The sequence below is a fragment of the Mustelus asterias genome, chromosome 16 (assembly GCF_964213995.1).
Source record: "Mustelus asterias chromosome 16, sMusAst1.hap1.1, whole genome shotgun sequence".
Lineage (NCBI taxonomy): Eukaryota > Metazoa > Chordata > Chondrichthyes > Carcharhiniformes > Triakidae > Mustelus > Mustelus asterias.
This window is the reverse complement of record NC_135816.1, coordinates 16654164-16668252: the sequence shown is the minus strand read 5'-3', so window position 1 is coordinate 16668252 and position 14089 is coordinate 16654164. Positions and strand designations below refer to the sequence as shown.

Below are 14089 nucleotides of genomic sequence, written 5' to 3'. Positions count from 1 at the left end.
TTTGTTTCATTGAACAGGTCAAGGAACGACCTGATGTTGGGGTGTACATTAAAGATCTCTCTGGTTATGTGGTAAACAATGCAGATGACATGGATCGTATTATGACTTTGGGAAATAAAAACCGTAAGTTTAAAAAAAATTGATATGCAATGCATGAATGTCACAAATGTCATCTTGTATGATTGACAATGATAATCTGTCCCTTCTCAAGTTGCTTGCAGTTTTGATACAGTTGACCACCACCCTCCTCCACCATCTCTCCTTTGTCATCCAGCGAGATGGGTCTGTTGTCATTTGGTTCCCTTCTTATCTATCCAGTGATTGCTAGAGAATTACTTGCAATGGATTCTCTTCCTGCATCTTATCATTATCTTTTGAATGTTTATGGCCTCATATAATTTTTCATATGTATACTTCTTTCAAGTGATGTATTTGGGTCAGGTTTCTTGTGCAGGATTTATTTTAGCAGTTTGCTTTATTATCGGTGCCATTTTGTCTGCATCCGGCACCCTCTGTTACTAATTGCTAGGATGTTTGTTTTAATCTGGGCTAATGTTATTTTAGTGTTCTCAGCAAGGTTTTGGAGAATAGGGCTTGATTAGGTTGACAAAAAAATCATGTGACTGGGTGGGGCTAGGCTAACATAGAAATCAAGCTTAGACGCTGCTTGGAATTGTCAGAGCAGTGCCTCCAGGTTCGCTACAATGATGGATTCAATGGACTTGCACTGTTTCTTTGTCGGCCTAGAAAACTGGATTACGTTGAATTAGAGTACAAGTGTGCAATCCTGAGTCATAAACATGTTCATAGTGGAAACGGTGGCTGTACTATTGTGTGGAATCATTATATTGTAAACTTGTGAAAATTTAGAATAGTCTTTTATTATTATTCTTGATGCTATGTTTTGTAATTTATCAAGATGTTAGGAATAGCACCATCGCAAACAAAATCATAGCAACACCATAATGCATCACTGGGTCAAAATCCTGGAGTTCCCTCCCAAACAGCACCGTGCGTGTATCTACAGACTGAAGCAGTTCACAACCATCTTCTCATGGGAAGTTCGGAATGGGCAACAAATGTGGGTTTAGCAAGTGACATGTATATCCCATGAACAAATAAAAATTATTTTTTTTAAGACCATAATGTATGGGTGTCAATTGTTGGTGGGATGGAGTGCTTCAGCTCTGACCTTAAGAGTGCCTTTGTGGCACCCTGAGCAATTTTGCTAAATTTGTAAATGAGTTATTTTTTAGAAAACAAAACAAAATTGTGTCTTTAGTAGCTCTCAAATTATGGGTACAACTTCAAACTGAAGACAGTATTGCAACAAGCTGTTATGCTGTCTTCCCATAAGCAAAAGGAGAATTACAACCCCACTTTTATGGATTGGCTTTGTGTGATGCTGCTGTGCCTTTTAAGCAGTGTATTTTTAATCGTGTTCTCTGCAGTTTGTAAGCAACGCTTTGTTAAGAATTAATCGTGAGGTCTGTAAAGACATCTTTTATTGTTGTTAGAGTCATATAATATACCTTTTTGTTTATTTTTAATCTGGGTCTAATGCAATGTGTTGGAGTTTTGAGTTTTATGACCCTTTTGAATTGGGGTGGTGGGGGGGTGGGCGGGGAGGGAATGATAGGTCAGGGGGAAGAGTTCCTAACTTTCAGTTTTGGCTGCTGCTTAGTTAAACCTGAAAAGCAGTATTTCTGTGGCTCTCCCTGGTATGAGAAATTCTGCTGGCTAGTTTTTATTTGGAGTGAAAATTTTGCTGTTGGTCATTTGCTAGCTAGAAGCAAGCAGTGGCTCTACTTCTATCTCGAGGTGCTGGAAGCTCCAGGGCTGGAAAATCAGAGTTTCAATTCCCTATCCAAAGGACTAATTCAGAAGTGTTGCAGAGTTAGAAGATCCAGCATCATGTGAGCATTCTTACTTTGTGTGCTATACCCATGTTTGTAAGGAGGTTTATTTGGTTGGAACAGCACATTGAGCTGTTAAGATTTATTCAATACCATGGTTGTTTTTTCTCTCGTTTGTAATTGGTAAAAATTCTTGCTAAGTTTGTTTCTATGTGTTAACTCTACTTGATTAAACTTTAAGAACATAACATAAGAAATAGGAGCAGGAGTAGGCCATCTAGCCCCTCAAGCCTGCCCCGCCATTCAATAAGATCATGGCTGATCTGAAGTGGATCAGTTCCACTTACCCGCCTGATCCCTATAACCCCTAATTCCCTTACCGATCAGGAATCCATCTATCCGTGATTTAAACATATTCAACGAGGTAGCCTCCACCACTTCAGTGGGCAGAGAATTCCAGAGATTCACCACCCTCTGAGAGAAGTTCCTCCTCAACTCTGTCCTAAACTGTCCCCCCTTTATTTTGAGGCTGTGCCCTCTAGTTCTAGTTTCCTTTCTAAGTGGAAAGAATCTCTCCATCTCTACCCTATCCAGCCCCTTCATTATCTTATAGGTCTCTATAAGATCCCCCCTCAGCCTTCCAAATTCCAACGAATACAAACCCAATCTGCTCAGTCTCTCCTCATAATCAACACCCCTCATCTCTGGTATCAACCTGGTGAACCTTCTCTGCACTCCCTCCAAGGCCAATATATCCTTCCGCAAATAAGGGGACCAATACTGCACACAGTTTGTTTGATAAAAGTTCCCTAGTGGGTCATACCTGGAGTGAAACATCTTGGGGGAGATTCTCCCATTCCGCTGCGCTGCTTTAGTAGCGCAGCAAGCCAGGAGACTCTAGTGGAGGCCATTTAGCAGGCTCTGCGCTGGGCGCCACAGCCCCTGTCAGTCTCCCAGCGCCAGATATCTGGAAATCGGCACGGAGCTGCATAAATTATTTGGATGTTAATTTATATAAGAACTAGGAGCAGGAGTAGGTGATCAGGTCCCTCGAGCCTGCCCCGCCATTCAATAAAATCATGGCTGATCTTTTCGTGGACTCAGCTCCATTTTACCCACCCACTCACCATAACCCTTAATTCCTTTACTGTTCAAAAATCTATCTTTGCCTTGAAAACATTCAAAAGGGTAGCCTCAACTGCTTCACTGGGCTGGGATTTCCAGATTCACAACCCTTTGGGTGAAGAAGTTCTTCAGCAACTCGGTTCTAAATCTGCTCCCCCTTTTTTTTTGAGGCTGTGCCCCCTAGTTCTAGTTTCACCCACCAGTGGAAACAACTTCCCTGCTTTTATCTTATCTATTCCCTTCATAATCTTCTATGTTTCTATGAGATCCCCCCCTCTATTCTTAAATACTGTTTTAAATCTGATCAGCAGGTCCGGGACTAAAATCTCTGGGCTTGCTAGCCTCTCCTCATTTCTCTTTCCCCCACCCCATCTCCACTAAGAGTGGTTCACTCCAGAGGGGTCAGAGGGTTACCATAGCTCCCCACTAATGGGGAGCTGGCAGCCTGGCCCGCTGGAGTAAAGGGGGGGGGGGGGTGGCAATCGAAGCCATGGGGGGTAGGGGTATTGCCACATTGGCAGTACCAACCTGGGCCCCTGGCACTGCCCTACGGGCAAAGTGCCAATGCCTAGGGGCACCTTGGCACTTCCTGCTGGGTATGGGGCAGTGCCAAGGGGGTAGGGCCTAATGGAGAACAGGGCCTCTTTGGTGGGTGGGGGGGGGGGGGAATCCTTCTGCATCTGGGCTGAGTCACAGAGGAAGGGAGGCCAGCGATTGGGGCAGCCTGCTTGTGGCGGGGGGGGGGGGGGGGTTTGTGGTGGGGGGGGGGGCGGAGGAGGTTCGGGGGTGCTGGCAGGGGGAGATCAGGGCTGGGGGTTGGGTTGAGAGATTGGGGAGGGGGGGTGTCAAGGCTGGCCCGGGACTAAAATCTCTGGGCTTGCTAGCCTCTCCTCATTTCTCTTTCCCCCACCCCATCTCCACTAAGAGTGGTTCACTCCAGAGGGGTCAGAGGGTTACCATAGCTCCCCACTAATGGGGAGCTGGCAGCCTGGCCCGCTGGAGTAAAGGGGGGGGGGGGGTGGCAATCGAAGCCATGGGGGGTAGGGGTATTGCCACATTGGCAGTACCAACCTGGGCCCCTGGCACTGCCCTACGGCGTGGGGTCAGCAATTGGGCAATGGGGGAGGGGTCGCGGGGCTGGCCAGTAAGCGAGCTGCCCAGCAATCGGGAGATTAGCAGACAGGGGCCACTGTGCATGTGTCGACCTCGGCACTGATCGGCACATTTGAAAGACGTGCTAGTTAGGTGCATTGACCTGAACAGGCAACTAGGGGAATTTCACAGTAACTTTATTGCAGTGTTAATGTAAGCCTTACTTGTGATTAATAAATAAGCTGTAACTTTTACTTTGATCGGTGCATGCGCAGTGGCCCACTCAGTGCTATGCTGCTGGCCCCTCCAGCTGGGATAGCCCCCCCCCCCCCCCCCCCGATTTTTGCACTGATTTACACTAGTGCACAGTGTGTGGGAGATTCATTTTTAAAGTCCCGCTGTAAAAAGCATGATTTACTCAAGTTTTTACACAAATTCGACACTTAAATTTTTATTGGGAGAATCACTCTTCTTATGCTTACCCACGCCAAATTCAAAGTGCAAAACTTGTGGTCTAAGCTGACTTCATAAAACAACTTGGAGTTTCAGACCTGGATTATAACACTGAGTAATCCTATTTCGTTTCTCATTTTAAAAAAAATGCTGATCTATTGATGTTCTTTCTGTTTCTTTCTAGGTTCTGTGGGTGCCACAAATATGAATGAACACAGCTCCCGTTCTCATGCTATTTTTACAATTACTATTGAGTGCAGTGAAAAAGGAATTGATGGAAATATTCATGTTCGCATGGGGAAGCTACACCTCGTTGATCTTGCAGTAAGAACTGGCAGAATATCTACAGAATCCTTGATAAAGTGGCAGAGTACCCTGTTTGCTCTTCTGCATTTGTGGCTTACTCTTGTAACTTTGCTTTTCTGAATCTGCAGTATCTTAATATCTTGATTTTCATTTCAATTTCTGATAACCTAATCTATTTATTTCTTACTGAAGCTCAAGTTGCATTTACATTTAACCCTCTGCGTTCCAGTCTTCTTCTGTTCAAGTTCATTCCTTATGCAGTTTTCAGGATTTAAAAAACCTTAAGCTGAGCATCACCTAATGAATTCCAGATTTATCTAATCTCTTGAAATTTTGCTCGGGTTCTGCACTTTGGATAATGGTTTATATTTCTCAACTAATGTTTAAAAATCACAACAAATTACTTGAATGCTTTTCCAAGTTGTGCATTGTTTTTCTCGTGGTGGGTGGCAGTAGGAGTCTCACTGGCTGGCTGGAGAGCCAGTGACAGTGTCATTTTGCCTCATTTTGGGAAGGCCAGCATATTAACAACCCCAGGGATGAAAAGTTGAAGGTCAGCAACTCTATTAAATGACAGCACCATTGTGAAGCTCGTGGCTGCTGCTGTAGGACACCCACCTGAGGCTTGACGCCAGGCGGCAGGTGGGATATTTGGCAGCAAAGGCAAAGTGACAACTCCCCAAAACCTCTCATCACAAGTCTCAAACCAGGTGTGTGATGGAATACTCTCCACTTGCTTGACTTGGGACAGGTGTGGATGTATTCCTTTCAACATCAGTGTACCGTGAGTACTTTCTATTAGGGCATTGTGCGCAAGAATGTGGGCTATCATTCTTTCATTGTTGCTGGGTCAAAATTCTAGAACTAGCAGTGTTGGTCCTGACCTGATTTCTTGATGGATTTCTGCTTCTGTTATTTTTATTTAGCTACCTCAGCTATGGTTTGATGTTTCAATATCTGCATGTCAATTTTTCTTTTAATATCTTTTTTTTCTGAGAACTTTTCCTACAAGGTTGCCAGGAGGTTTTCTTTCTGCCCATTTGAATTGCGAACCCGAGTTGCTACCTGTGCCTAATGCGAAGGATTTTTTTGTTGCCTAATTGCAATGTAGATTTTCTCCTCTTGGAACAATTGTGTCTTCTGCTTTTGCAATATAAACATCATTAAATGCATGAGTGAACTAGTTGGCAAGTAAATTATGAAGTCAAATTATTCCAAAGATAATTGCTTGATGGATTGTTATTGGGAGTCCACAGGGTGAGCTGAAAGTCTCTTTCCTCTTGTTTTTTTGATATTACACACACTTGTAATGAATGGATGAACTTCTATTGCAAAATTTTATATTCCGTTTATATTTATAATCAATAATAATAACTGAAAGACATTGGGTGGGATTTTCCAGCTGCGCTCGCCCCAAGGCCAGAAGTTCCCACCTGAGCTCAATGGACCTTTGCATGGTTCGCCTCTGCCCACTACAATGGGCGGGATGGGGAAATTCCACTCATTAAGTTAGAATTCAGTGGAATACTTACCTTATCTACCCTCCCACTGTTTCCATCCTCCCACTGGCTCCATCTCTATATGTCCCTTATCAACACTTCCCATATCACTTGCAGGAAGGAGTAATTGCATATAGCAAGCTTGTCTATGGTTTCCATTATAAGCATTGACATGGGAATTTATAATAGAAGTATAAAAAGTATAACTAAGAGAATAAATTACATCTATGATCCTTGTTTGACTATTCCACTGCCTTTTAAAATCACTTCACCTGAAGAAAAAAATGATCTCTACTCCCTTGTAAATCCAATGAGAAATTAACTATTATTTTTAATATGCCTACAAAAGTATTGTAAATAAGAAACATGTTTTTTAGCCTAATTGATTTAAACTTTTCAGACTACTGGCCTTAGCGGCTGTATCTATCCATGAATGAATTAATCCAGAGCTATGCTTTGAACTATTATTGTTGGTAGCCTATTCAAGGCATTGATCAGTCTTTTCAAATATTTCTCTCGCAAGCTGAATAATGATAAAACAATCTTGTATTTAGACGCAGTTCATCTAGGAGAAAAATGAAGTCTTTCATGTTTGTGATATCTGTTGATATAATGAAGTACAAAATTAAAATATTCTAACAAAACGCGCACATCCAAAACCTGTCTTTTTGCAAATGCAGATGAATGTTTTGTGCATTTCAAAACTTTGTTTTAATTTTAGATAAAATGATTTTTAGAAATGCATATCAGAAATAACTTTTGTAATTGCAAAATATGGGAAGCAATAATGACACAAAGATGTTGACTGTCAAAAGATTTGCCCCATCTCATTTGCTTGCAGGGTTCTGAAAGACAAGGAAAAACTGGAGCCACAGGCCAGCGATTAAAAGAAGCAACAAAGATCAACCTTTCATTGTCCACCTTGGGTAACGTTATCTCCGCTCTTGTTGATGGTAAAAGTACACATGTGCCCTACCGTAACTCTAAACTGACACGTCTACTCCAGGATTCATTGGGAGGCAATTCAAAAACAATGATGGTGATTCTTTTTCCCCTCCTATTCATATGTTATAGCGCATTGAGAATAATTGATGCAACTTTGTGAATTTAGATTGCATTTAAACAGCAAACAGCATATACTTCAGCAGCTAATTATTGGTGGCATAGTGGTTAGCACAGCTGCCTCACAGCACCAGGGACTTGGGTTTGATTCCCGACTTGGGTCACTGTCCGTGCAAACTCTGCACATTCTCCCAGCATCTCCGAAAGGCGTGCTGATTAGGTGCATTGGCCATACTAAATTCTCCCTCAGTGTACCTGAAAAGGCGCCAGAGTATGGCGACTAGGGGATTTTCACTAACTTCATTGCAGTGTTAATGTAAGCCTACTTGTGACACTGATAAATAAACTAATTGTTCCTGTAATTCAGTAGGTTTCTTGTTTTAAAAACTGACTGACTAAGCAGTTATTTGATTCTTATATTAAGAGACTGTTGGGTACTAAATGGTAAAAGGGATTTTGTGGAAAAGTGGAGTTGAGGCACAGAAATAAACTTGCATCCCAACTGCTCCAGGCTGATATTTATGCTCCACACAAGTCTTTTCCCATCTTTCCTCACGTAAATTTATCAGCGTAATCCTCTGTACCCTTGTCCCTCATATGCTTGTCTAGCCTCTTCTTAAATGCATCTATGCTATTTAAGGTAACTGCTCCCTTTTGGTAGCTGATTCCATGTTCTCACCACTTGTAGCTGAAGAAGTTTCTTCTGAACTCCCTATTGGATTTCTAATTGTCACTAAGTGACTAGTATTGATGATTTCTGATTGTGCTCTTCTCTACAAATGGAAACATTCTTTCTCTGTCCAGTCTATCATCACTTTCATAATTTAAAGACCTGTATTATGACATCCTCATCCCCCTTTTTTTTCAAGAGAAGAGATTTAACATGTTAATCATTTCCTATAATATATATATTATTAAATATACCTACCCACACATTCCTGCTGTCATCCTTGTAAATTTTCTTTGCACCCTCTCCAGTGCCTCCATATCCTTTTTATAATCTTGTGAACAGAACAGTATGTATGGTCTGACCAAGGTTAGGGACCATAGGAAATAGGAGCAGGAGTAGGCCATTTTGCCACTTGAGCTTGCTCCACTATTCAACTGATATGGCTGATTCTCTACCTCAATTTCCCACATTATCACCATATCTTGTGATATCTTTAATATCTCAATCTATTGATCTCTGTCTGATCTATGCATGACTGAGCTTCTAAGCCCTCGGGTAGAATTTTGATACAAATTTAGTATAACGTCTCTTCACTTTTCGATGTTCTTGTATTGTCTGAGTAGGGATTCCATTACCTTACCTACCACAGATTTTAAGTTGGCTTGTCTAAAGTTCCCTGGGCATGTTCCATCATTCTTCTCGTGTATAGATATTTAGGACCCCACATTTTTTGCACAAATTAAATATGTATAGTAATGCCTTTATCCTAATCCTTTAAAATTGTAAGAATATGATAGTACATCTACAAAGGGCTAAAAATATTCTTTAGTTTTTATCTATCACATATAATGTCGAATTGTTTCTGTAAATGTGAGGGAGAAGGGTTGTGATAAGTTTATCTAAACTGCAAGGTTTATTGTAAAAGTAAAATCCAGTGTAATTAGCTGAAGGATTCATAGGAACTGATGAGCTATTTTGCCTCTCTCCATTTTGCAAAAGAATTGAAGAGAAGTTGACTATTTTTAAAGGTTGAAGATTTATTTTCTTGATGAAGTTTAGTTACCCTGATGTGGGTTTCTCTTAAATTCCTTTTTGATCTAAGACTTTCTTGGATTAGAAACCACCTGCAGCTAAATGGATGAGTAGTCAACCTAGTACCAGGCTCTATTCACTTCACTTTGGACACACCTCCTTCCAACAAATTAACTATGACTGACAGTCTGACATGCAGGTTTGAAATTGCATAATTTTTCTATTCACATTTTTTTCAGTGTGCAAACATTGGACCAGCAGATTACAATTATGATGAAACCATTAGTACTTTACGATATGCAAACAGAGCAAAGAATATCAAAAATAAAGCCAGAATTAATGAAGATCCTAAAGATGCATTATTGCGCCAATTCCAGAAAGAAATCGAGGATCTGAGGAATAAACTGAAAGAAGGTATAAACCCATAATGTAGAGGAATATTGGGCTACTGATGAAATAAAGACAGTGATTAATTGGCATTTTTAATGATTTGCAGGGGAAGAAATCTCTGGTTCAGAAATTAGTGGCTCTGAAGACGATGATGAAGAAGGTGAAAGTGGAGAAGGTGGAGAGAAGAGAAAGAAACGAAGAGGTATTTATATTTAGTGAATATTTAGTGAATAATGCAAATGGGGATAGGAATATTCGAATTTAATGTTATCGTAAGCGATGTTTAATAGATTTGCAGTGGTCAGCAATAATTAGTTTTCAAGTCTTATTTTGTCTCTGCCTTCCCTATTTAAGCTAATTTGAACTGGGAAGGGTAATGGTGCTGCATTTATTAAAAAAAGCACGTCACATCATTATAAAGCCAAGAAGTGTTAACCCTTTGAAACTGTGCTGCCGTTGTAATGTGGTGTCTTTATGTAATGCAGGTAGATCTTTCTGTCTGGGATAAGTTTTTGTTTTTTTCTGGTTGTAGGGGTTATTGGGAAGGCATGCATTTAGTTTCTATCCCTAGCTGTCCTGAGTGCTGCATCTTGAATTACTAATTTGAGCAATTGAAAGTCTTGTTCTTTTTAGTGGTGCACAATTACTGGGGTGATCTTGAGCCCACGTTTGCTGTCCGTGCGATCCAGCAGGATCTCAAGATCCAATTGCACTTCTCACTTGCGAGAGCATGATTTCTGATCTTCCCCGCTCCTCACTAGCAGTGAGAACCACAGTTATGTTTAACTGAATTATATTGAGTGCCGCTTATGATATTATCTACTTAAAATTGCTGATCTGTTTTTCATGGGTGGTTTGGGTTGTTTCTGGGTAAGAATTGTGAAATACAATAACTGTATTAACCTTTGTCTCTTTTTTTCATTTTAGTAACAGTCTTCACTTAAGTCTTTGTTGTTTGACTATCTAAAATGTGGAAAATAATGATTTAATTTGTCTTTTTCCTGCTGTGTTCACATGTTGCATACCTGCTGCTCCCTAACTTCTTTCTTCAAGATCAAACAGGTTTGTGGGTTCATGTTTTTGTTCTTATTTTCAGTGGATTTTTTTTTGTAAATATTTTTTGTAAGGTTTGGAACTTGTGCAAGATCTGAACTTGATGCCATTAAAAGCAATGTTAGTACATGCTTTGGTAGAGCATCATAAACCTTTTTGATAACCAATAAAAAGAAGAAATGAATGAATGGAGATAGAAACCAAACTAAAAGCAATGTCAAAATAGTATCAAGGGAAAATAAAGTTGAGTAGTGTGGAGGCAGAGCAAGGGAGAGCTGAAGCACAGGACCGTGGAGAAGTCAGATTGTCAGTGGCCCTAGTTTCTCGTGGGCTTGTTATTTTAAATCTTAAAAGGAAACATTTCATATTGTTTATCTAATGAACAGTTGATGGAATTTCTAATTTCCTATTTTAAAACAATTATGTTTAGATGCAAAACCTTAAGACCTAATCAAGAAAATAGATTACAGTGGTTATATAAATATACTTGCATTATCTGAAAAGCAAATTCATTTTTTCATGAATAATGTTTTTTCTAAAACCTTTAGGGATGCCTGGAATTTCATATAATAAAATGAAGGGGAGTAGCAATCCAAAATGGTGTGGTATGATGTAGTTCTAAAAAGACTGAGCAATTAATGTACTGTGATGCTGTGGTAATTTTATTCTAAATTAAACTGAACAAGTACAACCTAGATCAAAATTTGACTTGGTCATCCTAAAGGAATCACATTTCTAGTTTACTGAAGGAACATGTTTATCAAAATTTGGGAAAAACATGGTATCAGTGAATGTAGTTTGCCACCACAGACTGGTAGTTCGACCACCTATGATCTAATTGAATGGTGCAGCAAAATTAAGGGGCTGATTGGCCTCCTCTTTCTATGGTTTTAGTGCAGGGCTGCTTGTAATGTAGCAATGTTTGAAAGTGTTGCACTTAGCATATCTGTAATGCATAGGGAAATCATCCATGAGGTTCAAAATCTCTCATATCCAGAGTGTATGTCAGTTTGCTTATATTTGATTAGCTCAAATAACCATTATCTGTAAAGTTAATAATGCTGATTTATTCCAGTGCAAACTGTTAGGAAAGCCACCAGTCAGAAACTGAAAACTGTCACGAACAAGCTAATTAAATTCCTAATTTTTTCCTGATGTCTTTGAACAGCTGTTTTATTCCCTCAGCTTGCCAACTATCTACACCTTTTAAAAATAGAATTCATATAATTTACACAGAGCAGCTTAAAATAATTTCTAAAATATGGAAGTACCTAAAAAAGTGTTCTTGTTGGAATTCCATCAAATATTTTTTTTTAACCAGTGACCTTAACATGTCTTTGGAGTTGCTCCTTTCTGGAGCTTGTTCTTTTACTTGAATTTTCTTAATGTTCTTCTATTATCTGCATTGGTGATATTGGTGTCGTGCAGTGAGCTATTCCAACTTCTTCACATTAAATATTTTTCTTCAGTCAAGACTGCTTGTTAGTGTTACCTGACCCAGCCATGTCTGCTGCTCAGGCAGCTGAACATCTCTGTCTTGGCATGACGCAGCCTTCACTTGAAGTACCCCAGCTGGCCTCATGCCCAGTTGCTCCAACCTTTACTTGACAGTCTAGTATATCCAGGTACAAAAATAATCAGCTGACAGCTCTTCCCTAATGTGGAAAATGCATAACTGAAATTAGGTGTTCATTTTGAAACAAAACAAAGACTTAAGCATTGGTTTAATTTGTGTTTAATCACATCATTACAGTTGTGCTAATCCAGGTCATTCGACTGACATAATATGAATGTGATTTGCTCAGCGAGCTGAAAGTTTTTTTTGCATTAAAGGAAGAAAGAAAGTATCTCCTGAAAAGATGGCAGAAATGCAGGCAAAGATTGATGAAGAAAGAAAAGTCCTTGAAGCCAAGCTTGACATGGAAGAAGAAGAAAGGAACAAAGCCAGAGCAGAACTAGAGAAGAGAGAGAAAGACCTGCTGAAAGCACAGTAAGTAGACAATATTGAAGCTCAATGAATGAATGATTTTGAGATTGAAGTCACTAAAGTTAGTAAAATGCATTGAGAGAAGCATGGGCTTACATTAAAATAAAAACATTAACAGAAATGGGTTTATTTTCATTGGCTAAAAGAATAAAACTGAACATGGTCCACATCGACTTGATTCTAATGTACTGAATGCTGATTATACAAGTAAGGGTGAGATGGGCACAAATTGAATAGCAAATTCTGGTGAGCACACACAGGGTTTTCTTGCTTAACTTCCCTAACGTTGCTGTCCAGGATACATTGCCCCTTTGCAAGCTGCGTGAAAATGGCATCCTGCCATCTGACTTTCCATTCAAATATATTGAACTTTAGGTTTCTGGGTTGCTGTGTAGATACAGGTGAAAGTCTCAACAGAAAGTTAGTCCTTGTCCATTCCAGTGAAACCACTCTTAATACTGTGGTAAGTCCTAATTAGTGATAAACAACCTCCTTGACACTGAAAATTAACTTTTACAAGTGGACGTCTCATCTTTTTAATTCTTTTGGGGATTACCAAAAATGTAAATACATTTTTTTACTCTTTAAGGCTCTTTTTTTCTCTCTCAAACCCATGTTTCCCTTTTTTTTTCTATTTTGCTTCCCCTACCTAATTAGACATTGAATTCATTGTTGGAACTTGACCACTTTCTGGTTTAGACTCTGTATTGCTTATTAATCAATCCAGATTGAAGAACTGTTAAAGGGATGAATAGCTTACCTGTTCGTACAGATTGCAGATTCTCTATAAAGAACACTGCATTGTTTAAATGTTTGGCTCACTACAATCTGCTGTTCAAAAGGCTGCAGAAAGTCAATGGGCAAGTGAAAGCTTATTAGAAGGCTGCTGCCATTTATTCTTCACTCATGACCCAATCTGGCTCAGTATATAAGTACCTGGTTTTGCGTTGATGAGTGGAAAACTGTCAGTATTTGTCATCATAACCCTATGAAACTGACAAACTTCTGACATCCATACTTACGTCACCATGGAGTCCAGGAATGAAAAGCTTGACATATGGACAGAGTTTGAGGACTCTGGGTCTGTACTTGATGGAGTTTAGAAGGATGAGGGGGGATCTCACTGAAACTTGCAGAATACTGAAAGGCTTGGATAGAGGACGTGGAAAAGATGTTTCCATTAGTTGGCGAGACTAGGATCCGAGAGCACAGTCTCAATAAATGGACAATTCTTTAGAACTGAGAAGAGGAGGAATTTCTTCAGCCAGAGGGTGATTAGTTTATGGAATTCATTGTCACAGAAGAGGCCAGGTCATTGAGTATATTTAAGACAGACCTAGATAGGGTCTTGATTGGTAAGGGGATCAAAGGTTATGGGGAAAAGGCAGGAGATTGGAGTTGAGAAACTTATAGCCATGATTGAGTCTGCTCCGCCATTCAATGGGCCGAATGGCCTAATTCTGTTCCTATATCTTACGGTCTTGTGTATCTTTCAGGACTCTGCCAGCTTGATCACCAGTGGTGCTTCCAAGTCTCCCATGGTAATGGAGATGGAGGTCCCCCT

General features: G+C 40.0%; 1 protein-coding gene across 1 annotated transcript in view; it reads left to right on the top strand.

Annotated features, from left to right (window-relative positions):
* kif3a (kinesin family member 3A) overlaps positions 1-14089 on the top strand; it is a 53067-nt gene that overhangs the window by 20102 nt on the left and 18876 nt on the right. Inside the window, exons 5-11 of the mRNA XM_078230692.1 lie at positions 18-123; positions 4711-4850; positions 7173-7370; positions 9335-9509; positions 9592-9687; positions 10539-10547; positions 12372-12528. Of these exons, the coding sequence (XP_078086818.1) occupies positions 18-123; positions 4711-4850; positions 7173-7370; positions 9335-9509; positions 9592-9687; positions 10539-10547; positions 12372-12528 (881 nt within the window). The remainder of the gene's footprint in view (positions 1-17; positions 124-4710; positions 4851-7172; positions 7371-9334; positions 9510-9591; positions 9688-10538; positions 10548-12371; positions 12529-14089) is intronic.